The sequence below is a fragment of the Rhineura floridana genome, chromosome 7, assembly GCF_030035675.1.
Source record: "Rhineura floridana isolate rRhiFlo1 chromosome 7, rRhiFlo1.hap2, whole genome shotgun sequence".
Classification (NCBI taxonomy): domain Eukaryota; kingdom Metazoa; phylum Chordata; class Lepidosauria; order Squamata; family Rhineuridae; genus Rhineura; species Rhineura floridana.
In genome coordinates, this window is record NC_084486.1 from 82,348,535 (window position 1) to 82,375,861 (window position 27,327).

Here is a 27,327-nt window from a genome sequence, read left to right on the forward strand (position 1 = left end):
TCTAGTCTAGCATTCTGTTTTCACAATAGCCAATTGGTTGACTGTGGGAAGACGACAAGCAGGACATGAGCACTTACAAGATCTGAACAGGGTGGTTCATGACAGATGCTCTTGGAGGTCACTGATTCATAGGGTCGCCATAAGTCGTAGTCGACTTGGAGGCACATAACAACAACAAACAAAACCTACTTATGATCGCTAGCAACTGGTATTCACAAGCTTACTGCCTATGATACTGGAGGTAATATTTAGCCATCATTACTAGTAGCAAATGACATTCTCCATAAATTTGTCTGATCCCCCTTTAAAGGCATCCAACTTGGTGACCATGCCCATCAATGCATCTTGTGGTATCAAATGATATTTATAGTTTTATGACATTATATTTAATATTTCTTATTATTTGGTATTAAGATGTTCAAAGACCAACCAGACAGAATATCAATATTTGCATTCCTTTGTTGGTTTATTCCTTAGAAATCCAACAGAACTTGACCTTGCAAAAAATAAGCTTTTCATGGGAGTTTAAAAACATTAGTATGGTCTGCCTGTAATGAAAGAACGGTTGGATAAAAGAGATTTGGGAATGCAAATCCATGATAATCATGCAGTATGATCAAAGAAAAAACAAACATGTCCCTGAATCAAACCCATATGAAATCTGCAGGGACAAGCTTTGTGATGTGTAAATTCAGTAAAAATAGAGCAAGATGGAATGCGGTATTAGAGACCATGTAAAGTTTGATTTTAAAAAAAGAAAAGAAAAAAAGAGGAACACATGCAACCTGGTCACTGTGATACACATTGGCACTATCTGAATTGGACTATTGTAATATGTTGTCCAAGGAGGTGCCTTTGAAGACTGTCTGGAAACTTAAATTACGTTCACAGTGCAGTGGCCTGTTTTAAATTTACAAGAGCGCCAAAGGGAGCACTTTGCACTGGTGCTAAAGCAGCTGGACTGATATGATATGATATGATAGGGAACCGATTGGGAGCAGTGAGCATAATGCTATTAAATAAAAAAAAGGTAAAGGTGTCCCTGCACTTATAGTGCGAGTCGTTTCCGACTCTTAGGGTGACGTCTTGCAACATTTACTAGGCAGACCGTATATATGGGGTGGGGTTGCCAGTTTCTTCCCTGGCCTTTCTTTACCCCCCAGCATATGCCGGGTACTCATTTTACCGACCACGGATGGAAGGAAGGCTGAGTGGACCTCAATTCCTTTTACCGGAGATTCAACTTCCTCCTTCCGTTGGAATCGAACTCCTGCCTTGAGCAGTGCTTCGGCTGCGTTACCGCCGCTTACCACTCTGCGCCACGGAGGGTCTTTACATTAAATTAAGCATACTTCAAAGAGGAAACTTCCCCAAAATGAGGGGATTGATAAAAAGAAAGTTGAAAGGCAAAGTTCAGCGGGTCAAATCACTTCAAAATGCTTGGGAGTTGTTTAAAAACACAATATTAGAAGCTCAACTGGAAGGTACTACCATGGCCAAGAGGATGCTGGCATGGTTAATGAGCAGAGTCAAAGAAGCAGAGGAAAGAAGGCTTCCTTTAAAATATGGATGTCCAAATGAGGGGAGGGAAACGAACACAAACTCTGGCAAAAGAAATAATAAGGGATGCTAAAAAGGAATTTGAGGAGCACATTGCTAAGCACATAAAAACCAACAACACAAACATTCTTTAAATAAATTAAAAGCAGGAAACTGTCTAAGGAAGTGGTTGGAACCTTAGATGATAAGGAAGTCAAAGGTAGGGATGGAATCCTCTTTTATGTTTCATTTTTAACTGTGGCCCCCTAGTGGCCATTAATGATCCGATTCCTTTAATACATGGACTGCCTTCAAATCAATTCTGACTTATGGCGACCCTATGAATAGGATTTTCAAGGTAAGCGATATTCAGAGGGGGTTACCATTGACTTCCTCTGAGGCTGAGAGGCAGTGACTGGCCCAAGGTCACCCAGTGAGCTTCATGGCTGGTTGGGGATTCAAACCCTGGTCTTCCAGGTCATAGTCCAACACCTTAACCCTCTACACCACACTGGCGCTCTCTCTCTCTCTTTCTATATATATATATATGCTTTGCAGAGAGTTATCAATATTATTATAGCTACCTTTTCAAGTGCACTGCAGAGCAGACAGATTAAGGCAGATAATCAAATCAATGTCTTCCCCCCTGCTGAACAACTCATTCCTCCCTGCTGCTTTCTGTCTGTCAGTTACAGTCAACACTTCATTTACATCAGTGAAAGAGAATACACAGAGAAAGTGGTTTGATAAAAGTAACACTCACACTATCGCTGATTTCAAAGAGAATTTTTTAAAAATGAATTGGGGGAAAAAGAAGAATGAATCAGAAACCAGGTAGGAGAGTTGCTTCTTCAGAATTCTCTCCGCAAAGATAGAGAATACCAGAAATAATAATTAATCAGATGGCAAATCTGATTATTGCAAAAATGGAGCCCATCAATAGTCAAAGGTGAGCTTAAGTAGGATAAGAAGATTGCAGAGAAACTAAATGAATTATTTGCATCTGTCTTCAAAGTGGAGAAAACAGAGCAGATCCTTCCAGCTTTTGCAGAAAGGGAGTCTGAGGAACTGAGGCAAATGGTGATGAGAGTTGAAGTTCTCTTAATCGACAAAATAAACTGACAAATCGCCTGGTCTGGATGGCAGTATGCTTTCAAATACCAATTGCTGGAAACTGCAGGAGGGGAGAGTGTTCTTTGCATTCAGGTTCTGCTGGCAGGTTTCCCATGGGCAACTGGTTGGCCATTGTTAGAACAGGATGCTGGACTAGATGGGTCATTGGCCCGATCTAGCAGGCTCTTCTTGTGTTCTTATGTAATGGAATAAAACACCCGGCTGATAGCATCCAGCCTGCAGATACAGTAATACCTCAGTTAACGAAGTAGATACATTCCTAGACATTACTTCTTTAACAGAAACTTTGGTACCAGAGGTAGGAATGACATGGAAAGAATAGGGATAGGTTCCTACACCACAAAAAAGAAGAGCAGTTCACCATATTTCAGCAAATGTTTTATTCAAAATTAACAATATTGTCTGAAATGAAACAACCAGGTCAGGTAAGCCTTGCATACAGATCACTTGAAGTGTTCTTCCAAAATACATCCAGGGATGCCTGCCTTGCCTTTTTTTATTTTATCATGTAGCGTCTTGCTATAGCAATCTAAAGCTTTGACACTCCTCTCTGTACACTCAAACAGGCAGGCAAGGGGCGGCCGCCACCACCACCCTGCGTTTGGTCTCTCTTTCTCTCTGCCATCCTCCCCTACACTTGAGCAGATGCATCTGCAGTAAACAGGGCTTCCTGGACACCCGAAACACTGTATACTGCGGAGGCGCCTGCACCACCTGGCAAGGAGCACCATTCCAGCCATGAGTGAGAGAGCTGCCTGCAGCAGCCAAAATCCAGGAGACGAGTCACATTCTGACCCAAAAAAGACTTTGTTAAAAGGAGCTTCTTTCCTAGAGGATTTGTTAACTGAGGTATTACTGTATATAAAAACTATGTTTTATATTTTAGGACAAGTCAACCTGGACTATTCCTTGCTTGCATTCAGTTACACTGGTCCTTACCTGGCCAGTTACTCCTCACTCCCGGAATTTTCTCTTACAATATGGTAAGCATTGGATACATCATTTTAAAATGAACAGGGATATGCGGCTTAATAATTCATATTGCTTATTAAAAGATCCCTTGCTGTCTGTAGGTAATTTGGTACCTCAGACAAAATTAGTATCTCTTTTATGTCTTCATTTCTGCATTATGTAGACAAACCCACAAGCACTCATTCTTGCATATGCATATGCAGGCAGCAAGTCTATAGCCTACATATGTACTCTTACTTGGATTTCAAAACAGTTATTCCAAGTGACTTCCTTCAAACTACTCTCTTGCCAGAAAAGTACAGGTTAAATTCACTATGCACAGGTTAAATTCAGTTGCAAAAACTAATACATCCAAACAATACCTCAGTTTCCACAGCCAACAAGCACTGTTGTTCATTGGTCTTCTAGAACTGCCTTTCATCCTATCCTGCAAATAAGAATTGTCAGTTCCAATGCAAGTATTTTAGACTAGACTTTTCAGTCATAGTCCCAAAACTCTGAAATGAGTTACCTTGAGTGACATATCAGCCCATCTCCCTGTTATTTTTTACATACCTTTGTAAAACCTGTCAATTTCAGCAGGCGTTTTGGGGCTTGGTTAATCACATTTTTGCTGCTTTAGGTTACAATTCTTTTCCCACTTATTTTGGAGCAAGGCCCATTGAATTCTGAAGTACTAGTTCTCCTCTATTCAGCATTGCTTAGGCCTCATCTTGAGTACTGTGTCCAATTCTGGACACCGTACTTTAAGAAGGATGCAGACAAACTGCAACAGGTTCAGAGGAGGGCAACAAGGATGATCAGGGGACTGGAAACAAAGCCCTGTGAGGAGAGACTGAAAGAACTGGGCATGTTTGGCCTGGAGAAGAGAAGACTGAGAGGAGATATGATAGCACTCTTCAAGTACTTGAAAGGTTGCCACACAGTGGAGGGTCAGGATTTCTTCTCGATCATGCTAGAATGCAGGACACAGAATAATGGGCTCAAGTTACAGGAAGCCAGATTTCGACTGAACATCAGGAAAAACTTCCTTACTGTTAGAGGGGTACAACAATGGAAAAAGTTACCTAAGGAGGTGGTGGGCTCTCCAACACTGGAGGCCTTCAAGAGGCAGCTGTACAGCCACCTGTTGGGTATGCTTTAAGTTGGATTCCTGCATTGAGTAGGGGATTGGACTCAGTGGCCTTATAGGCCCCTTCCAACTCTACTATTCTATGATTCAATAGGACTTACATCCAAGTAGACATGCATAGGATTGCACTGTTGTTTTTATTTAATAACTCTGTGGCAAATCTTTTGTCTGATTGTTGTTTTTAGATTGCATTATTTATGGCTTGTTTTATGGTGTGATTTTATGCTTTCAGTTATGGAGAGGCAGAATATAAATTGACAAAAAAAATTAAAAAACCAAACTAATGTTTTTGCTTTCTTTCACTTTTGTTTAGGGACTGGAACAAAAAAGTTATTTTGTGCAGTGAGTCACACCCAGGAGTAGAGGTGACCACAATGAGTTTTAATCCCATGAGCTGGCACCAGTTGTGTTTACATAATGGGACTTCTGTTACTCTTTGGAACATTGAAAGAAATAATGAAGAGCACATTTTGAAGTCAACGTAAGTCAGAGATGTTTCATATGTTACATTTTTGTGTAATCACTTTGTGCCAGAGAAAGAGAGCATTTTGCAATTGATGAAGGGTAGAGCATGCTTTCTAGCAAGGGTCTACAAATTAAGAAGCTACCTGATCTGAATCAGCTGCTGAATCCATATCTTTTGTGCAAAATATACACATTCTGTCCTTTGCATTTTAGGGAAAAAAATGCTTTAAAAATAACATGGGATAACCCTCATGGTTCCCTGGCTTTAAAAAGGAATCTACTAATTACTAAACACACTTATTTATGTGTTTTATTACATTTGTATCCCCTGTTTCTTCCATCATGGAACCCAAGACAGCATACATGTTGTTCCCAGGCGTCACCCATCCAGGCACTTATCAGACCCAGACCTGCGTTGCTTCCACAAGATGGTGGCTTCATGTGCCTTCAGACCATGCCTCTGGATTCTCGATTAGAGATTTGGGAGTGAATGCAAGTCCCTGTGTAGCCAAAGCTGCACCATCTACACAGAAGAAGGGGGTATCAGCAGGCTCAGGGGAACTCCAAGGTTAAGAGAATATAAAAAAATAGAAAAAAGAATCTAAGGGGGCATAACAACCTTGAATCAACCCATTAAGAACTGACAATGCTCCTTGGCCACAGAATGCTGCTGGGGTGAGGAAGAGGAATTGGAATTGAATATCCTGGGGGGGGGCATGGCTTCCTGGGTAGCTAGCTGGAACCCTCAACATTAGCACTCCACACTGCAACATTTTGTTGCAGGTTCCACTGGTATTTTACAAATGCTGTCTTCTTCTGTGCTATTTTTCTCATTGCTTCAGGCCAGTAAAACTTCCTGCTGAGGACGGATCTTTAGTAGATGAACAAAACAGTTTCTTTTCTCATCCCAATGTCCATGATCCTTACTTTGGCCCTGTCCTGCCCAATTCAGCCATTGCTGGCCTGGTAGGAGATGAAGCAGAAACGTTTAAGGTAAGTTCTGCCGTGGATGATGTAACTACTTGTAGTCAAGACTTCTATTGTAACACCACTGATCAAGAACAGTACAATTTGTCACCGTATACTGAGGACTTTTCTCAGTAAAAGGTAAATGACTGCAATCAATACCAGCCAGCAGTGAAAAAAACATTATTTATTTATTTATTAGGACTGTTGTCTGAAAAAAATGCCTAGACTGGCAAATTTATCTTCAAGGGGACAGAAAAGTTAAACAAAATTCATGAATGACCACTATGGTTTCCAGCAGTTTAATTTTGGATCAGTCATATGAACCAGCCAATTCCAGTGCAGGTAGAAAAGTTGACAAGGGTTTCATCCATACTGACATGCTAAGCTGTTGTTAGCTCTCTGTTTAGAAGTGGCGATACTCCTGCTTTTGGTCTCTTCAGGTGAGCCCAGTTCTAAATGCAGTGTCAGAAGACTGAGAGCAGTTGAATGTCAACAGAGCAGTTTAACACCCAAAGCCCTATGAAGACAGTCCTCATTTAATAAATGCCAGAGATTGACAGTAGATGAACTTTAACTTTTTTATTCTCTAAAAGTGACTATGCGATACCCCTAGCAAACTCACGAATGCAGACCTTTTTTGTGCATCAGTTCTAGTTTTAGAAGGGCCATAGCTCAGTGGTAGAACGTTTGTCTTGCATGCATAAGGTCCAAAGTTCAGTCCCCAGCATCTCTATGTAGGGCTGGGAGAGACTCCTGCCTGAAACAGTGAAAAAAGTTTCTCTCTCTGGTTTCTCTATGGTCTCGTCTTTTCTTATTGGTTATGGAATAATAATTTTCTCCATGTTCAGTGCAGATGACAAGAAGGTAGCAGAAGTGGCTGGCATCCAAAGAGACAGGAAAAGGGAGGGGAGAAGCCCCAAGATGCCAAGAGGAAAGGAACGCAGATATTAAAATTCCAAATGAATTTATTGAAAAAATGTATATAGAAAAAATATGCCCAACACGTTTTGGCCACATAAACCTCGGCCTTCGTCAGGGGCGAACGTAGAATCTGTATATAAAATCGTCTAGTAGTCAAAATGTACAATTATATAAAATCGTCTAGTAGTCAAAATGTACAATTATATAAAATCGTCTAGTAGTCAAAATGTACAATTATATAAAATCGTCTAGTAGTCAAAATGTACAATTATAGCAGCTATAATTGTACATTTTGACTACTAGATGATTTTATATACAGATTCTATGTTCGCCCCTGACGAAGGCCGAGGTTTATGTGGCCGAAACGTGTTGGGCATATTTTTTCTATATACATTTTTTCAATAAATTCATTTGGAATTTTAATATCTGCATTCCTTTCCTCTTGGCATCTTGGGGCTTCTCCCCTCCCTTTTCCCAGATGACAAGAAGAGTGGGGGGGGGAGAAATAATTTCAGCATACATAACAGCCAGTGCTTGGGGGGGGGTAGAAAATGAGGTGCTAGTACTCATATCTTGATAAAAGTGCCAGCAAAAAATGGTTGCCATGTGCATCAAAAAAAGAGGTGCCAGTACTCTGTAACAATGAGTACTGTCACAAAAAAGCACAGTATTAAACACAGTATAGTATTAAACAGCTTATTACAGAAGTTAGAATGCAGTGCTGGGTCTCTAGACAAGGTGCCTCCCATCACTCGCAAACAACACTAACCCAGGGACCCCCCCAAAGGGCTGGGTGGCAGGCTTGAGGATGAACCAGTAGTGGAGAAGGGCTGTTGCATAAGAGACACTGCCCGTATATGTAGATGGTATTGAGCAGAGCTTGGAAAAGTTACTTTTTGAACTACAACTCCCATCAGCCCCAGCCAGCATGGCCACTGGATTGGGCTGATGGGAGTTGTAGTTCAAAAAAGTAACTTTTCCAAGCTCTGGTATTGAGCTAAAGTGGACTGGTGCCAGCTTTCTGTGTTATTAGCTGCAGCAGCTGCCCCATCTTTATTTCCACAGAATGCCTCAGCATACATTGGGCCCAGGTGCATTGTGGGTAATCACAATAGCAGCAGTTGGACATGCAGGTGCCTGGCTGGTGCTTCTTTTCACAGTGTCAGTTCCTTTATAAAAACTGTTAAAAAATTAAAACAAAAAAGGGAAGCTGGTGTTCGCTCCAATGACCCCTCCCCCCATAGAGCCCAGCATTTGCCCCACCATGTTGGTGTTGACTCCATGCCTGTCAGTATGGTATTAGATTCACTATGAGTAAATCCTGAATTAAAATATATGTATGAATGTATTCTCAGAAGTATAGATCTGGGTTTTATATGCTGCACAGATCCTTAACCAGAATTTGAATAAAAATCAGATTGAGGTATGTATGCTTGTTTGGGGCATGTGCACAACTAACTTTTGTAACCGAAACATGCTGCCTTTTTTTAAATTGAAGCCTAAAGATGACATTCAACCTTGTGTTCACCCTACTGTCCATTGCTGGACTCCAACATCTGATCTTTATATGGGCTGTGAAGAAGGATATTTTTTTAAAATTGGTGCAGACACATTCAAGGCTGTAATTATCCATCAAAAGCTTTCCCCAGATGCTAAAGGTGAGTGCACTTTCAAGTCAAAGATTGTCCCAAACCTTTTCTGATTCACTGGGATGATCAGGTCACCTTTCACAGAAGAAGAAGGGCAGCTGCCTCCCCTAGCTTTAGACCACATTTGCTTCTTCTTCAGGAACATCTATATGTGGGCAATTCACTGGTTACACACACTGACCTGGTTCACATGCAGGCTACCAGAGAGGAGATCGTGACCCCTTTGCTTCTTTTCCAGTCCTCGTGCTGCTGCACTGCTGCAAGCTAAGCAATGGTTTGGTTAAGGTGTTTCCTAAACCCGGGTTTGTAGTTTGTCTGACTCCAGACAAACCATAAGCTTTAACTAAGATTTGTTCTTAGGGCTATCAATGGCTACTAGCCATGATGGCTGTGCTCTGCCACCCTAGTCAGAGGCAGTATGTTTCTGAAAAGCAGTTGCCGGAAGCCTCAGGAGGGGAGAGTGTTCTTGCACTCGGGTCCTGCTTGCGGACTTCCCCCAGGCACCTGGTTGGCCACTGTGAGAACAGGATGCTGGACTAGATGGGTCACTGGCCTGATCCAGCAGGCTCTTCTTATGTTCTTATGGAGGAGACTTACCTCCAGCCCACGTTTAGATGATACGCTAAGTCAAACTCACAGCTTCAGCAGGACTGGAGGAAGACAAAAGCAGCCGCAATCTCCGCTCCAGGAGGCTGCACACTTGCATGTTTGTGCAAAGCCACAGTTTGGCTTAACATTACATGCGAACTGAGTCACAGAGTATTATAAATTATTAAATTTGTGCCCATTCAGTTTTTTGCTGCTTCAAATGGCAACTGTTTAAAAGTAGGCCTTTGTGCGTTGCTATGAACCTTGACCCTGTCATGCCATTCATGCTCTGAAAACCTGAAATGGCAGCTTTGATTGGGATGGTATGTTTAAAATATGTCCACTAAAATAATTCCATCTTAGGCAGCATTTCACTTCCCCAGTAAGTAAATTTGGTTCCTTGGTTAGTATGTGTGTCTATGCAGTGTGAGAATCAGAATCCACTACCTTTACAGTTAGTGCTCTGATCACTATACTATTTCTCCTAAGAATATGCCACATAATTTTTTTTGGTCATCTTCATTCTTATTATTTTTAATCAATTGTATCATGTATGAAAGTATCCCAGTAATTACTTTCACGCAGCTGTGGGCATTAAGATAGAGACATTTCTTCAGCTGAGAGCATGTATACTCCTGTCTTCAGGAGCTGAAACAAAACATGGTCAATTGCACGTGCATCCATATGTGTATGCCCAGGTTATGTATTACTACTTATGAGTAGTGATGAGGGTATGCAGGCCCCAAATCAGTGCCCCCCCCCTTGTGCAGGTGATTATTGTGAACTTCTGAAGCTGCAATAGGTGCTTCAGAAATCCAGTCAATTCAGGTTCTACACTGTTAATTTGCTTTAAAGTTATAAGCAGGTTGGTTTAATGTGAAACTTCTGTTTCTTTTAATCTACATCTCATCTGGTCCTATCACAGTTGTCAGTAGATTGTGTAGACCACAACTGACACAGTCTTACTTCCTTTCCAGCAAAAAAACGGGCAACTTTTCGATCGATATCACAGAATGCTATAAAAGTGGAAGGTATTTACTTTTTAATGCTAACTGACTTTGCAGAAAGCATCTGCCACTTTGGGGGATTGTAATAAGACTCTTCATGGACTGTCTGGTACAAAACAAATGGTCAAAGGCACATTTGAAATGAGGGGGTTGTGTTGGATTTGGTGTCTTCATCAGAAAATTCTCCAGTGCTGACAGGACAACTGGTCAGCCAGGAAAATGAGCTGTCCAGGTGCAATTTCCTCCTCCAGTAGTTTTATGCATGGCGACCCATTCCCCAAACACTAAATATCATACATTGAAAAACAGGTATACTGAAGAATAGTACTATAAGAAGGAGAAATTCTCTCACTCTGTGTAAAAAAGAGAGCATATGTGCGCACACACATAGCATGCACACCAATCATACACAGGAGAGACACTTGGAGATGTGCTGGTTTGGAGAGGAGGGTTACACATTGGAGATGGGTGTTTTACATTTACCAGTGAAGGGGGACAGAGGAAAAACAGGTTTGGGAGGTTGGGAGTAGTAATAAAGAACTGAAGCCTTCCCTTTTGCTGCTCCCATCCCTCCGTGGGTTTTGTTTGTTTTCAGAAGGAAAACAAGGATTCATATAGTGAGAGTAAAAATGACAATCAAAGGGACCAAATCCTGATGGGTTTCAAGCAGATGTGCATCAGAGGGAATATAAGCAATACTCCTCATCAAGATGCACAAAATGCATCACAATTTGGAACCTTTGATGAAACATTTTTTGCTCCTTCTCTTAATTTTACTTTTATGTTGTTTGTGAGACTGCGTTATTGGCAGACTACCCCCAACACATGGCACCAGTGTTAAAAGACCTTTGCTGGCTTCCCATCTGCTACCAGACTAAGTTCATGGTTTGTGTACAAAGCCCTGAATAACTTATGCCAATGATACCTTCAGGACCACCTTACCCTGTAAGTCCCAAGTCAATCACTGAGAACATCTGGGGGAGCTCTATTAATGGTTCCCCATGGACCAGTAGCATGACTCATGTCAACAAGAAGTTGTGCTTTCAGTGTTATGGACCCAACTCTGTGGAACTCTCTCCTATTAGACGTCAGGCAGGCACTGTCCCTGCTGAGTTTCAGACACCTGGTTAAAATTGTTTTATTTCAGGAAGCCTTTGCATCGTGAATGCTTCTCTGCTGTTTTTGAAATTCCTTGTGGTTTTGTTCAAATTTTTGAGATTTTAAATTTCTCAGGTTTCAAATGTTTGAGGTTTAACTTACATTTTCAGTGTTGTGTATTACACATTTTAATGTTGTAAGCCACTTTGAGACTTAGATGGTGAAAAGTGAGATACACATTTAAAAAACAAACAAATAAATAAAACAAAAGCTGCAGCCATCCCTTTCTTTTTCTTCTTAGCTTTCTCCCTGGTGCATATAACTCAGGGCTCCAATTCCAACAGCAAAAACGATCTTCTCTGCTCTGTGCTGCCTATAATCCCTTCACAACAGGCCAGACACTTAGAACTCTAAACATACTTCTGTATGGGAAAATATAGCACTGCAAGTTGCAAAACTTTGTTCAAAGCGAGGCAGATTCAGAGCTCTTTAAATTTTCTCTTTAGATAAGCCCTTAGTCACATCCCATTTGATTTGCTATTCCAAATGGATATAGAAGGCTGATGGCCTGTATGAGATGGTTATAGTTCATTTTGTGGTTACTTTTGGTGATCCTTGTTTCAGCAGACTGACACTCTCTGTTGTTGTTACGTGCCTTCAAGTCGATTACAACTTATGGCGACCCTATGAAACAGTGACCTCCAATAGCATCTGTTATGAACCACCCTGTTCAGATCTTGTAAGTTCAGGTCTGTGGCTTCCTTGATGGAGTCAATCCATCTCTTGTTTGGTCTTCCTCTTTTTCTACTCCCTTCTGTTTTTCCCAGCATTACTGTCTTTTCTAGTGAATCATGTCTTCTCATTGTGTGTCCAAGTATGATAACCTCAGTTTCGTCATTTTAGCTTCTAATTATAGTTCTGGTTTAATTTGTTCTAACATCCAATTATTTGTCTTTTTCACGGTCCATGGTATCCGCAAAGCTCTCTTCCAACACCACATTTCAAATGAGTTGATTTTTCTCTTATCTGCTTTTTTCACTGTCCAACTTTCTCATCCATACATAGAGATCGGGAATACAGTAGGGCCCCGCTTTTCGGTGTTCCACTAATACGGCGGCTTTCAATTAGAGTAAGGCCCCACTCATATGACGCTTGTTCCGCTTTTACGGTGTTTTTTGGGTGTTGGGCGCCATTCTATTGAATGAGTTCCGCTTTTTGGCAGGTTTCTCTTTTAGACGGGGCTCTGGAACGTAACCCACCATATGAGTGGGGCCCTACTGTACCATGGTCTGAATGATCCTGACTTTAGTGTTCAGTGATACATCTTTGCATTTGAGGAACTTTTCTAGTTCAATGTCCTTGACAAGTTCAACATCCTCATTGTCAACATAAATCTTCTGTTGTCATTACTTTAGTCTTCTTGACGTTCAGCTGTAGTCCTGCTTTTGTACTTTCCTCTTTAACTTTCAACAGCATTCGTTTGAAATCGTTACTGGTTTCTGCTAGTAGCATGGTATCGTCTGCATATCTTAAATTATTGATATTTCTTCCTCCAATTTTCACACCTCCTTCATCTTTGTCCAATCCCGCTTTCTCTATGTTATGCTCTGCATATCAATTAAACAAATAGGGTGATAAAATACACCCCTGTCTCCCACCCTTTCCCATGGGGATCCAGTCGATTTCTCCATATTCTGTCCTTACACTAGCCTCTTGTCCAGAGTATAGGTTGCGCATCAGGACAATCAGATGCTGTGGCACCCACATTTCTTTTAAAGCATTCCATAGTTTTTCATGATCTACACAATCAAAGGCTTTGCTGTAATCTATAAAGCACAGGGTGATTTTCTTCTGAAATCCCTTGGGCCATTCCATTATTCAATGTATGTTTGCAATATGATCTCTGGTACCTCTTCCTTTTCTAAATCCAACTTGGACATCTGGCATTGCTTGCTCCATATATGGTAAGAGCCTTTGTTGTAGAATCTTGACCATTACTTTACTTGCATGGGATATTAAGGCAATAGTTTGATAATTACTGCATTCCCTGGTATCAGCTTTCTTTGGAATTGGAATATATATTGAACACTTCCAGTCTGTGGGCAATTGTTTAGTTTTCCATATTTCTTGACAACTTTTTGTCAAAATTTGGACAGATTCAGTCTCAGTAGCTTGTAGCAACTCTATTGGTATGCCATCTGTTCCTGGTGATTTGTTTCTTCCAAGTATTTTAAGAGCAGCTTTCACCTTACATTCTAAAATTTCTGGCTCTTTATCATGAATCTGTCACCCTTGCATCTCTTTTATATTGTTCTTCAGTGTATTGCTTCCATCTTCCTTTTATTTCATTTCGGTCAGTCAGTGTGTTACCTGTTGATTATTCAACATCCCTACTCTTTAAATTTTTAAAGAGTAAATTTCCCTTTAGATAAATGAGCTTTCAATTCCCCTTTAGATAAATGAGTCTATGAGGCAGCATCTTGGCACTAAATGTAATTTCTGGTAAGTGAGGATTTCCTGTGGTCTGTATTTTTAAGTGAACTGCCCTGATTTACACTTTCCAGACTAACATGCAGTTCAGATCACAGTTATGCTTCAGATGTTGTTGTTCTTCAGGATTTGTGATGCATAGTTCTTGGCTCAAAAAAATATCAAAAGGCACATAAGACATGTATATTTGTGCTAGGTTTTTTTAAATTAAGACAAAAACTCAGAAAGGTGCAGAAACAGAATGGAATGGACTTAAGAATGAACAGATGTAAAACTGACAGACTGAAAATCAATCTGTCCCTATTTCTGATTATTCCACAATAAAGAGCGGCACTGCTGTCTTCCGAAGAATAGCAATTCACTATGTAGTGTGTGAAATTCAAGGCATACGTTTTAAAAACCTCTTATTTTATTAATACCTTCTGTAGGTGATGGAAGGAAGGAAGCTCAAAATGTCATCCTGTTCACCATGGCACTTCATAAGGATGGACTCTACGCAGCTGGAAGTGTATGTAAAACACCATTTGGTAAAGGCCTGTAGCCTCACTGCAAGTGCCAGCCAGCCAGATAAATCCCAATGGTAGCTTTGCCATATGCTAATCGCAGCCAGGAGGCCTGATTCGGATCAGAACCACAGCTCCCCCTCTTCTCCCCACTCAGGTCCTGACCTGTTTCAGGCCTTCACAACAGCTATTTTCTGCACACACACAAAAATAACTCGAGGCCAAATGATGTGATGAACATCATGTGTTGTTTGGCTCTCATGTATCAGTTCTTGAAATTACATAAGCTCTCTTCAGGTATATATGGGTTTAAAGAGGGGAGGAACTGTGCACGCAAGCTCCATCCCCAGCATCAGGGAGGAGTCTAAGCATATTCACCCAAACGTGCTTAGAATGTTCTTTCTCTCTCAATGTGTGGAAGTCTGAAGTGGAGCCAGTGTGCACAGAGATGTTGGTGGCAGGGAACCTGTGCACATGGAGATGTTGAGGATGGGTCTTGTGTATGCATCCCCTGTCCTCTCTCCACTTTTAGCCTACCGTCATTCAGGTGAACTTCTGATTAGTGCCATAATCTCAGTATAATCTGATCTGGATAGATGGGTCTTCCTGCCTTTTAAGTAAATGGGAACACAGGAAGCTGCCTTATATTTGGTCAGACCATTGGTCCATCGCTTGGTATTGCCTCCACTGACTGGCAGCGGCTGTGTAGGATTTCAGCCCCAGGTCTGTATCACTGAGCCACTGCCTTTCTCCATATAAATGCAACCCTGATTTCTGCTAGTCATGAAAAAAGGCAAATGCTTACATTGAGTATAAAAGGCTCAGTACCACCATGTCCATTTATCCAGCATCTAATAATTAAAAACATTTGTATAGCACTTTTGGCTGATGGGACCAAGGATGAGAGAGAGTGACTTGCCTTAGGCCACCTAGCAAGTTCATGGCAGCACTCACATTGAAACCAGGGAGTTTGATTTGTAGCTCAGTCACTTAGCCACTATGCTACATCAGCTCACAGGCACTGCCCACACACAAGATATTGTCCACACGCTTCCACTGATTCTCCGCCCACTGCCATCATGCAGTCCTAGAGTTGCAGCAAATGTAAGTACAGAAACTGGTTGCTGTATACACTTCAGGTTTTTGTTTGGATTACCAGAGATGAGATGCAGACGTGAGGTTTGCTTACAAAGAGTAAAATTTATTGAGTTCACTTACAAAGCATACAGCCAAGTATCCCCAATAAAAGTTGATGAGCAACACAGCCCTGCAGAAGCTGGTGTCAGACTGAACACTCTTACTGAGCACAAGAAACACTTTTATCGCATATAAATTGGCATACAAACTGATATGGTTACATAAATGCTTAATGACTTTAAAGCATCAAAACATTAAATCATGGCACCTGCTACATATAATTGGCTAATCTGACCTTTAACAGGACAACTTCAAAAGCATACTAATTGCTAGAAAGCTATATTATCTTAAGATAAATAACTGGAACATCCTGGCATCCTCCCTTGGCAAACTATGTGCCTGCCTTATCTTTATACCCAACTTTGCTAGTATACAACTGATAACACACCTGTACTATCTCGTCATTGACCGTACCTTGACTCATCCACCTGCCAAGTACATTCGCAATCTAAAATGCTTAAGAATGCTGGGGCCTTAAAGGGGATACAAACCTTTAGGCTAACAACAAATTTACTAGCTACATTGGCTTAAAGCTATACTTTATATATTTTGCTGACACGAGGTATTCAGTTGCGTATACGTAAGTCCTAAGAGCCAAACTACATATAAAACATTGGGGATCTGTGATGGGATATACCATCTGTCTCTCTCTTTTTTTTTAAAGTAGCCACAGGATGACAAATTGGATTGGACTAGAGCACTGACAGAGGGCAGGAGTTAACCTTTTTCTCTGCAGCATGCTCCCAACCTATATTGCCCCTCCCTAAGTTGACATTTTCCCATAAGGGACAAAAACATGTACGTACGTGGGCTCCTACTGGGAGGAAGGGCAAGATATTATTATTATTAATAATAATTTTCACTAATGGAAAAAATAGTGTGTGGGAGGGTCTTATTTAGATCAGGAAAACACCTTCAGGAAAATACTATCCCAACTTCATTCCACCTAGCCACACACATACACTCAGCTGCTTTTGAAAGCAATTAAAAGATCAGAGACCCAGTCATGAATTTCCAACATCTCATCTAGTTTTGTCCCAACTGTTCTCTGAAGTTGTTATAAAGTCCTTTGGGGATAGGTGGATGCTGTCCTGCTAATTATGCTGTTTATGGTATGTTCTTGCCTAGGATGGTTTCGTGCGTTTTTATAGAATCAAAGGCAACAGTTTTCAGATGGAAGACTGCCTGGAAGTGGAGGAGCCCATAACAAATCTTGTCTTCTCCCCTGATTATGTGTACTTATTAGTAGAAACAGAAAAGGTATATTGTGAAAGGCAAAATTACTGATAAATGAGGTTCCTAACTTAAATTGTGATATTTTAATGCATCAAAAAGCATGCCTATAATCAGTACAACATGGGATCTACCATAGTCAGTGCAGTAAATGTAGGAAATAATCACAATCAGATTGTGCAGGTTGTCTGATTTTCATTTTTTCCTAAGACATACAAGTGAGGACTGAGGTATGAAATCCAGGAGATTAATTCATATATCTAAAATTAACTCTGGACATAATCTCCTCTGGAAAAAAGTGCACTCCCTGTTTCCACTATCTTCTAAGGCCTTCTAACAGTGGCAGCACACCAGATAAAGGAACAATGCTTTTCAAAGGTAACCACCTTTGAATCACTTTGTTTTTCCTCCCCGTTAGCATGCTGGGATAGAAGGAGAGCCTCCCACCACATCACTGCTGTGGGGAGCAAAAATGCTTTCTTTTTGCCAGGGCTGTGGAGTCGGTACGCCAAACCTTCGACTCTGACTCCTCTATTTTTCTACTGTCCGACTCCGACTCCACCCAAAAGTGCTTCTTGTCAATCAAAATATATTTGGAAGTCAGAGTCGATACATTTCTACTGACTCCGACTCCACCCAAAATTGCTTCCGACTCCACGACTCCACAGCCCTGGTTTTTGCTGCCCAGCACAGCATTGGGATAGTAGGAAAGGGTCCCATCACAACACTGCTGTGGAGAAAAAAGACTTTGTTTTTGCTCCCTATTACTCAAGTAGGAGGAGATCTTCATGCTCCGGTGCTATAACAGGGAGAAAAAATGCTGGCACCCCCTCTCCTCTGCTGAGTGTGTGTGCATCTCTGTCTCTCTGCTTGCCTGCCTGCTGTACCCGCTTCCCCTGTAGGCTGAGTGTATCTCCGCCAGCCAACCTGCCTGAATGTATGTGTTGCCATCTACCTATATGTCCCCCCATCTGCTGAGTGAATGTATGTTTATGAATCAGCCTGTTTGCATGTGTTTGTGGTGAGTGAGTGGGGGAGGGGTCTGTATATCTATACACATGCTGCATTTGTGATTAGTGTTTTGGGGTGGGGGTGGGGGTGGGGGTGTTGGTCATGTCTACTTCTGCCATGTGGCTCTTGGAGGGATAGCCAACCCTCAGGCCAAAAAAGGTGAGCCTCCCTGTGTTAAAGGTCTGGAAAGATAAGATGGCTTCACCTGGCACGAAAAATATAACAACATGAGCACCCGGTGACCCTCTCTGGGCAGGGCATTCCATGACCAGGGTGTCAGCTGACCACTAAAAAGGCCCTTCTGCTAATAGCCATTGCATCTCATCTCACCTGGCAGGGACAACCAGAAAGGGGCTGCTTCTTTTAAGAAAATTGCTGTAAGCATTTCCTCATCATGCCATGCAGTATTAGAAGTTAAACAGGATAAAAAAGTAGTAGTCCATTTTCATGGAATTGCATGTGGGTGCTACAGAAATCATGTAGTTAGAGTGACAGCCAGTTTTCCAGTCTATTATGAGCATATATAAGATAATCATATTATATAACCTGACAGTGTTTGTCACTTTAAGTTCAAATAGACTTGTCAACAAAAGAAAATTGAAAAAGAATATACTTTCTCTGTCCTTTCCATAATAGATGATATTTTCCATTTAACAGGGATCACTCTGCATTTTTAATCCTAATGATAACGAAGATGTTATTGAGTTATTGGATGCTAGTATAAGCCGGTTTGTAGCTGCTGATTTTGTTGTTCCAGGAAACAAGCACTGTGTGGTAAGGAGCTCTCATTTCCATTAAATAAAGTTTGAAAGAGAGAAACCAACATTTTTGAGTTGCAATAGTCCATAATGCCATTATATTGCATTATCAGGGCTGGCGCCAGACATGACTGGACCCTTGGGTGCCAGCCTGCCCCAGGCCCATGGCACCTGCACCGACACCCCATCTACCTCTCCTGTCACCTCATGTGAATGCTGTGTACGCTGTGTGTGCATGCCTGCCATCAAACATCCCTAAGGAGCTAATGCCCCCGCCACCATCTTGGTTGATGGCACGCATGACCACTAAGTGTGCACATGCCAGAAATCAACCAAGATAACAGCAGGGGCAGCAGCCACTTAGGGAAGCCTCTGCCGCCATCTTGGTTGATTTATTATTTATTTATTATTTGATTTATATCCCGCCCTTCCTCCCAGCAGGAGCCCAGGGCAGCAAACAAAAGCAATAAAAACACTTTAAAACATCATAAAAACAGACTTTAAAATACATTAAAATAAAACATCTTTAAAAACATTTTTTTAAAAAAAAAAGCTTTCAAGACATCTTTTAAAAAGAGGTTAAAACTTTTTTTTTTTTTAAAGGTTTAAAAGCATATTAAAAAGCAATTCCAACACAAACACAGACTAGGATAAGGTCTCTCCATAAAAGGGGTGTTGAAAGAGGAAGGTCTTCAATAGGTGCCAAAAAGATAACAGAGATGGCGCCTGTCTAATATTTAAGGGTAAGAAATTCCACAGGGTAGGTGCCGCCACACTAAAGGTCCATTTCCTATGTTGTGCAGAACAGACCTCCTGATAAGATGGTATCTGCAGAGGCCCTCACCTGCACAGCACAGTGATCAACTGGGTATACAAGGGATAAGACAGTCTTTCAGATATCCTGGTCCCAAGCTATATAGAGCTTTGTACACCAAAACTAGAACCTTGAACTTGGCCCAGTAACAAATGGGCAGCTAGTGCAATTCTTTTATCAGTGGGGTGCCCCAGTCTCGCCGCTGCATTTTGCACAAATTGAAGGTTCCAGACCAACCTCAAGGGCAGCCCCACATAGAGTGCATTACAGTAATCCAGCCTGGAGGTTACCACTGTGTGGTCAGGCTATCCCGGTCCAGAAACGGCTGCAGCTGTCTTACCAGCCAAAGCTAGTAAAAGGCACTCCTAGCCACTGAGGCCACCTGGACCTCTAGCAACAAAGATGGATCCAGGAGCACCCCCAGACTATGGACCTGCTCTTTCAGAGGGAGTACGACCCCATCCAAAGCAGGCAACTGATCAGTTTATCTGAACTTGAGAACCACCAACCCACAGTGCCTCTGTTTTGCTAGGATTCGGACTCAGTTTATTGGCCCTGATCCAGCTCACCACGGAGTCCAGGCAGCAGTCCAGGGCTTGCACAGCCTCTCCCGATTCAGATGGTTGATGGCAGGCATGCACGCATAGTGTGCACAGCATTCACAGCAATGGGAGAGGTAGGTGGGACATGCGTGCAGGCTTATTGAAGCCCATGCAGTCTGTATGGGGGGAGTATGGCCTGGGAGCTCCCTCTCTGCGATCTGCGGCAGGGTCAGGAGTCCACACTGCTACGGATCGCAGAACGGGAGCACTACCCTCCCACCCTAAGGAGAGGCCCTTCAGGGGCCCCTTTGGGTTGCAGGGGCCCTCGGCCAAGGCCTGACCTGGCCGCCCTTTGGTGCTGGCCCTGTGCACTATCACAACCTTTGTCAACCTGTATCCTCCAGATATTTTGGACTAAAACTCCCATTGGCCATTCTGATGGGTTGATAGGAGTTGTACTCCAAAACATCTGGAGGTCACCAGGCTGGCGAAGGTTGCAATATTATTTTGTGAAGGCTTTATAATCCAAGTTTCTAAATGGGACTTTCCAAATGGAACTTGAAACCTTATTTCTGTACTGATTATCTTTTTTTACCCCATTTATTTTACAAAGCATTGTAATGTATGCAGCGGAATAAGGCAGGCCATAAAAATAAAGCAATAAACAAATAGCTAACTGGTTTTTTAATTCAATGTATGTGAACCTGGAACTTAGTTGAAGCTGTGCTAATTAACATTAGCTCAGGACCACTGCTAAAAAAGGAAGATGATGAGGCATTTCACTAGTAAGCTTAGCACAGGAGTGGTTCTAGTCAAACATCTAGAGGCCACCACTTTTACTACTTGTGGCCTAACATTTCTACTAAGATTGGGTAGCCAATGTGGTACTCTCCAGATGTTGCTGGACTCCAGCTCCTATCCTCGCTGACCACTGGCCTTTCTGGCTGGCTTTGCAGGTTGCCCTCCAGCTCTAGAGAACTGCAGATTCTCCAACCCTGCACTAAGATACTATAACCAGCAAACAGAGTAATTACTAATGGGTAACATATACCTTTAGAGCCTGTATGTTAATATAAATGTATGCATTCATCATGTACAACATTGCACATGCCTTTTCCTGCATGGAAGTTGTATTCATCAGGAGAGGAACAGAGGCAGCAACCATCTCAGAGCCTGCTTCAGTTGAACTTTCCTCACACATACACACCCAAATTAGGCAATATACTGCTAACTGCCCTGTGGGAAGAATTCCAGGAGAAACACAGGCCAAAACCACCTCAGAGCTTTCTCCAGCTGGACTACTCCCTTCCTGCCACATGGCCTTTCTGCTACCTACTGTCCTGTGAGATGGATACTGATGACCATTTTATATGCTGATATTGTTTATTGTGTTTTTTACTTAATCTAATACTATTTGCAAGCTGCCTTTGAAGGCTTTTTATCCTGGAAGGCATCATATATAACTGTAATAAATAAATCCACATAGGAAAAGTATCATGTTTGAAAGTAGCCCTGAAGTGGTGTCAGCAGCGGTCGGCAGCCTTTCCCAATTAGTGTGCCTCCAGATGTTGTTGGACCACAACTCCCATCAGCCTCAGCCAGCATTGCCAATGGTCAGGAAAGATGGGAATTGTGGTCCAACAACATCTGGAGGCACAGTGGTGGGAAAGGCTGGTCCAGGGTCTCAGAGGATCTTAGACCCCTTACTTTTTTGGGAGCAGGCTCCCAGCCAGGTCCCTTTGTCTCCAATGCCCTATGAGCCAATCACCTTGAAAGGGGAGTATGTTAGCTGCTGAGAAGAACATACTAATATGCTTCTTTGTCCTTTCCTGCTGATTGGAGCAAATCAGCATGAAAGGAGCTGAGTCAGCTACTCAACTTAGTAGCTAACACACACTCCCCTTTCATGCCGATTGGTTCCTAGGGACTTCTTTTGTGGGAGAAAGGGAGGGCGGGAAGGGCTGAGGACTGTGATGATGGCAGAGATCAAGCAAGTGAGTGACGGGGCTTAAGTGTGAGGGGGCATAGCATGACTATTCATGAAGGGAAGTTGCACTTCTGAATTTGCTACCACACTACTGAGTGTCACTGCTGATTTGTCCTCCAGGTTTAATGTACATGGAAATAATGAAGAACATTCTTACAATTATTATTGCAAAAAATAATTTGCTATGGTGCAGTTCCATTGAAGTAAACATGAATGCTGCTGAACTATTGTGAAAAAAGAGGTTTTATGATTACATAATCTGGAATAAGAGGAGGAAGATAACTATTCACTTTATATTATAATTATAGGGAGATATGTCCTAGGTTTTATTTCCCATTGTAGGCATGGAGAAAGGATGGGATATAAATAAATAAATACATACATACATACCCTTCAAGGCTTAGACATGGGCTATGGAGTTCCATGGCTAGACAAAAAAGATGGAGAGCTGTAAAAAGTTGAATGCATTTCTTTAATGCAATGCTGGCTGCATGAATGTATCTGATATAAATCAGGGGGAGCTGAGTTGAAGAAAAATGTGGCTCTGAAATTACATGTCTCCAAAATAATGAAGGACTGCTGAGAACAACAGTAAACACTTTTTATCATACCTGTTGCATCTTTTAGTGGTGGTACATAGTATAAGCACCACCTTTTAGATGACAATGCTACCATAGTTAAACTCCTGTGACTTCTCTTTTAAAGCAGGGTGCTTTAAGACTCTCACTATTTTGCAGGCGTACCAGAACTTTAGGTTTCCACAGTTCAAAACTGCAGGACCCTGTCACATTAGCACAACAAATCCAATTTTAAAAAGAAACAGACTTTTTGTGGAAACGTGACAGGGAAATACATTGAAAAGTGTGGGATGAATGAATGACTAATGGGAAGGTATATAAACACCCTGCAAATAAATCAGGACAAATGCATTGTTATATAACTTTCCATAAACAAATCAGAAGGAATGCTCAACATAGACTAGAAATAGTCTAATCCCCAGGTAAGCCTTGTACAAGCAAATCAAGATGAATGCTCAGTAAATAGCTCATCTGGAGGGGCCCTTTTCCTTTTAAGATTGGATCCAACATCCAGAATTGCTGCCATTGTACTTATTGGCCCTTAAGTAATCTCATACAGTGCAAAGAGAGCACACTGATGTGCATAGCTAGTGTACCAAGTCACCAATCTATTTTTCCGTAACAGCCACTCTGTTGTTGCTTACAGCTATTTTTCTCTTTTATGTTGTAGTCTGTAGCAGAATCAGGAGAGGTGCACGTTTGGCAGCTGGAAGATGGCTCTTTTGTCAGCAAGCTATGCCTACATACCTTGGTATGCACAAACAAAATATGAGGATGTAATTAATGAGGCATTTTATCAGTTGTCTTATGTATGCCATCAATATAATCAGCCTAGCAGAGAGCTAGAGTTTTCAGAACACACCAATATTACTTTTTCTAGTGAAAAAATAATTCTTCTCCAATAGGGCTTTTGAGTACTGTGATAGCAGATTTATTGAGATTGTGCCTGATGAGAAATATAAAAAAGAATACAGTCTTATGATTATGGATTTGCTGTTTTACATGGCATCCTTTATTCTACAGCAACAAAAATTGTTGATTTTTGTCTTATTTGAATTTATTGTTGGCTTTTGTAAACTTGCTTCTCTCCACACCCCCAGCGCTTTGTATCTTGATATCTTGAATGTTCATTGTGAGCCACTTTGGGCACAACATGCTGTAGAAAGGTGGCATATAAATAAACTCAATCAATCAATCCTTTTGAACTTCCCTGAAGCCGTTCCTTAGGCAAAGGTATTAAAAATAAAATGAGGTATTAGTAAACTGAGGATGGCCTACTAATGATCCATGCATGATTGCCAGGATTCTCCTTGGAACCTCTATAAAAGATAACTTGCACTTGAAAAAATAAGAACATTTGTCATCATCCTAAAATCTTTTTCCAGATGATCCTTTCATAGAGAACCTCACTGTCATTTGTTCATTCCACAGGTTACTGCTATGGCCTGTAGCCTGTCCTCTTACTGTGTCGCAGTGGGAGCCAAAAAGGGCCACGTCTACTTTGTAGATCTTACTGTTGCTGAAGCTCCTCGGGTGGTTCACCGGGTTCTCCTTACTGAGAGTCCTATTCAATTTTTGCAGTAAGTAGGTTGAGGGAGCAGAGCAGAAAAGGGTTTCTGGCCCTGACCACAAGCAGGGGCCCAGAGGGTGTGACCTACTGGCGGGTGGCTAGAACTGCAGACAAGGAGGTCTATAGCTCAAGTGAGGCATTTTGTCCCTCTTGGGTTAGACTGCTCCTCCCAGGCTCCACCCTCTTCCTGAAGAGTGGAGAATCTTAAAGGGGTCATTCTCTGACTTGGAGTCAAGTACTATGTCACCTCTCACGCAGTTCCCGCTTTACACATTGCCTGCCCTAGTAAGCAGCCAGTAGGGAGCAAGTAGCCCCTGGTGCAAAGGGGGCAATTCTTTAGAAGCAAAGGATACCCAGAGATGCTGTCTCTGAAGGTCTCAGCCAAGAGCTCCCTGGGTCAGAGCGCCCTGAACTAACAGGCTCCAGGTCAGGCTCTGTGTCAGGGCTTGGGTCTGGGTTTAGCAGCTTCCCAGGTTGTGCTCCTGGTCTTCCAGCTGGTTCTTCTCCCTCTGTGTCAGTCTTGGCGACTTCTCAGAGTTGGGTCATGACAGAGGGAAGCGCATCGGTTAGTAGCATAAACAAAACTCTGTGACTGTTCCAGGCTGGAACTCTATTTCATATAATGCAACAGGTGTATTACTGTCCAATATACATCTGTAGCATTAATGACGTGTCTATATATGTAGATGGTTAGCTGCAGGATAATATTAAGCTGAAAAATTTGCCCAAACTTGTCCTAATTCTATAGGTATTTCTGGGCTAAATCTAAGCTGGAAATTTTACACAGTGGCTTGAAAATAATTGGGATCAGTGTGAGCATTAAGGGCTGTGGGCACTTCCAGACTGTCAGTATTTTCAGATGGGATTCAGTCACCAGCAAATTCAGGTTGCACAGTTATAATTGATTGGGAGGTTATGCACAACAAACTCACTTCTCCAAAAGATCACACTTTTTGCAATAAAGAAAGTGATGGGAAATTGCATTGAAAAGTGTGGGATAAAGCTGGCTTTGACGCAGTGACTTCTAACCTCCCCACAAACAAATCAAAATGACTGCTCATTAAAGAGCCAATGTTGTCTAATCCACTGTTCTTAAATCTTGGGTCCTCCATTGTTGTTGGACTACAACTCCCATTATCCCCAGACAGCATGATCAATAGTCAAGGATGATGGGAGTTATAGTCCATCAACATCTGGGAACCCAAGGTTAAAGAACACTGGTCTAATCTCTGTGCAAACAAATCAAGATGAATGTTCAACAAATAGGTTGTCTGGAAGTGGCCCATGTCAGTTGCCATGTTCCAAGACAAAAAGCATACTTACATTTTGATGTACTATCTTTGCTCTTCTTTTTTCTCAAGCTATGAACAAAGCGGTCAGTTTCTCATAACATCAACTACGGATGGATATATCTTTATTTTAGATGCTATGCCCTCAAAATCATTTCAAGTCCTTGGATACGTAGGTAATATGTGCAAAATTCATGGATAATCATTTCCAGAGAATGCTAGCTGTAATAGCTGTAAATGGTGATAGATGTGTTTCCTGAGTATTTTTCAAAGCAGATGGTGCTCTTTAGAAACCAAAGATTTTATTTCAGAATCATATTTCTTCTTAAGAGAGTGTCATCTGACCTGCATGCCTCCACATTTAAAGGAAATTTCTTGAGGCTATGGATTTTTTGCTAGTACCCTGTGAATCTTTGTTTAGGTTTCTTTATAAGCAAGTGTTTGTCTGAGTAAAGCTTCTATAGTTGCAGAAGGAAGTCTGAGAACACTATGGCAGAAAATAGATAAAATAAATTGTATTTGTTTTTAGTTATTGTAAACCGCCCAGAGAGCTTCGGCTATGGGGTGGTATACAAGTTTAATAAATAAATAAATAAAATAAAAATATCTGTTTTCTAAAGAATTTTTTGTTGTTGTTCATTATAGGCTTGAGGATTAGCTCAAAGTTTGATCATTTGGGGTTATTATTAGAAGTACAGCATATCCACTCGCTGTATCCTGGTATCTAACATGTTTATTCAAATTTTGGGGAAAACAAGCCTAACATTATACACAAGACCTGTTTATAGCACAAACTATAGTGAGCATCCTTATACTTCTAGACACTTTCATAAGATATTTCTGTAGAGTTTTTAATAATAAAGTGGTAAAAGAAGATATGTGATCAGATCTCCCACATTCTTTTAAAAGACTAAATGCAGTTGTTAGGACCCCAGTTTGTATCAGGGCCATGGTGCTGGCAAGGAGGGATGCTGTTGTACATCTTCCAAGCTGCAGTTTGCCCTGCAGAACAAAAATAATTTGCATAACAAAGTACAGATGACTGAGGATGCCCGTCAGTCTCTGCCAGCTGCACCAAGGTGATATATGGTGCTGTAAAACAATTAGCTGGCAGCTGCCTATGCAGGGGCTTGGTTGCAGATAAGCAAGGGAGAGGGGTCTCAGTGAAGGGAGAGGAGTCTCAGTGAACGTACCAGGTCGTCTTCAAAAAAGCAAAGTCAGTGAACAAAACAAGGTCCGATATTCTAGCAAAGGCAATCTGAGTTTCAAGGCACAGCTGGTGAGGGTCTGATGCTGGCATCTTGCCGTTGCTTCCAGCAAAGGGCAAATGGTGTCTTACTGCCTTTAAGCTCCCCTCTCTGGTTCAGGTGTTAGCAATCAGTCCTTTGACTCCCAGGGGCTTGTAGCCTGAAATGGCCAGAACACCTGTGTTGCTCTGCTACTCACAGGTGTCTTTGTTCTGCAGGGAGTGAAGGGGCCTCCTGTTCACTCCCTGAGTCTGACTGAGGGGTCCCAGCTGTATACTGAACATCTTTCAGTGCTGGGGGGTTTGGAGCTGCTTGAGGGGGGGTCTGCTTGTTCCCTCCCCTGGGTCTGCTGTGCCAAATCCCCTGCTCCTCATCCGATGGAGGCATGACAGTGCATTCAGTTAGGACTAGGATGCACACTCTCTCTGTGTGATATAAAATTGGACTTTTTGCTTAAAAAGCTACTAGCCACAATGGCCAAGTTCTACCTATTGGAGGCAGTATACCTCTGAATACCAGTTGATGGGAATCACAAGTAGGGAGAGTGCTACTGCACTAAAGTCTTGCTTGCAGGCTTCCCATTTTCCCTCAGGATGGTTGTCTTATGTTCTTAAGTTTTTCGTTATCGGGAAAT

At 41.8% G+C, this 27,327-nt stretch overlaps 1 protein-coding gene across 1 annotated transcript in view; it reads left to right on the top strand.

Annotated features, from left to right (window-relative positions):
- Positions 1-27,327, top strand: part of CFAP43 (cilia and flagella associated protein 43) — a 79,836-nt gene that overhangs the window by 1,616 nt on the left and 50,893 nt on the right. Inside the window, exons 3-13 of the mRNA XM_061636074.1 lie at positions 3,560-3,656; positions 5,091-5,258; positions 6,085-6,235; positions 8,631-8,790; positions 10,347-10,400; positions 14,393-14,472; positions 16,793-16,924; positions 18,566-18,682; positions 23,258-23,338; positions 24,019-24,167; positions 25,519-25,622. Of these exons, the coding sequence (XP_061492058.1) occupies positions 3,560-3,656; positions 5,091-5,258; positions 6,085-6,235; positions 8,631-8,790; positions 10,347-10,400; positions 14,393-14,472; positions 16,793-16,924; positions 18,566-18,682; positions 23,258-23,338; positions 24,019-24,167; positions 25,519-25,622 (1,293 nt within the window). The remainder of the gene's footprint in view (positions 1-3,559; positions 3,657-5,090; positions 5,259-6,084; positions 6,236-8,630; positions 8,791-10,346; positions 10,401-14,392; positions 14,473-16,792; positions 16,925-18,565; positions 18,683-23,257; positions 23,339-24,018; positions 24,168-25,518; positions 25,623-27,327) is intronic.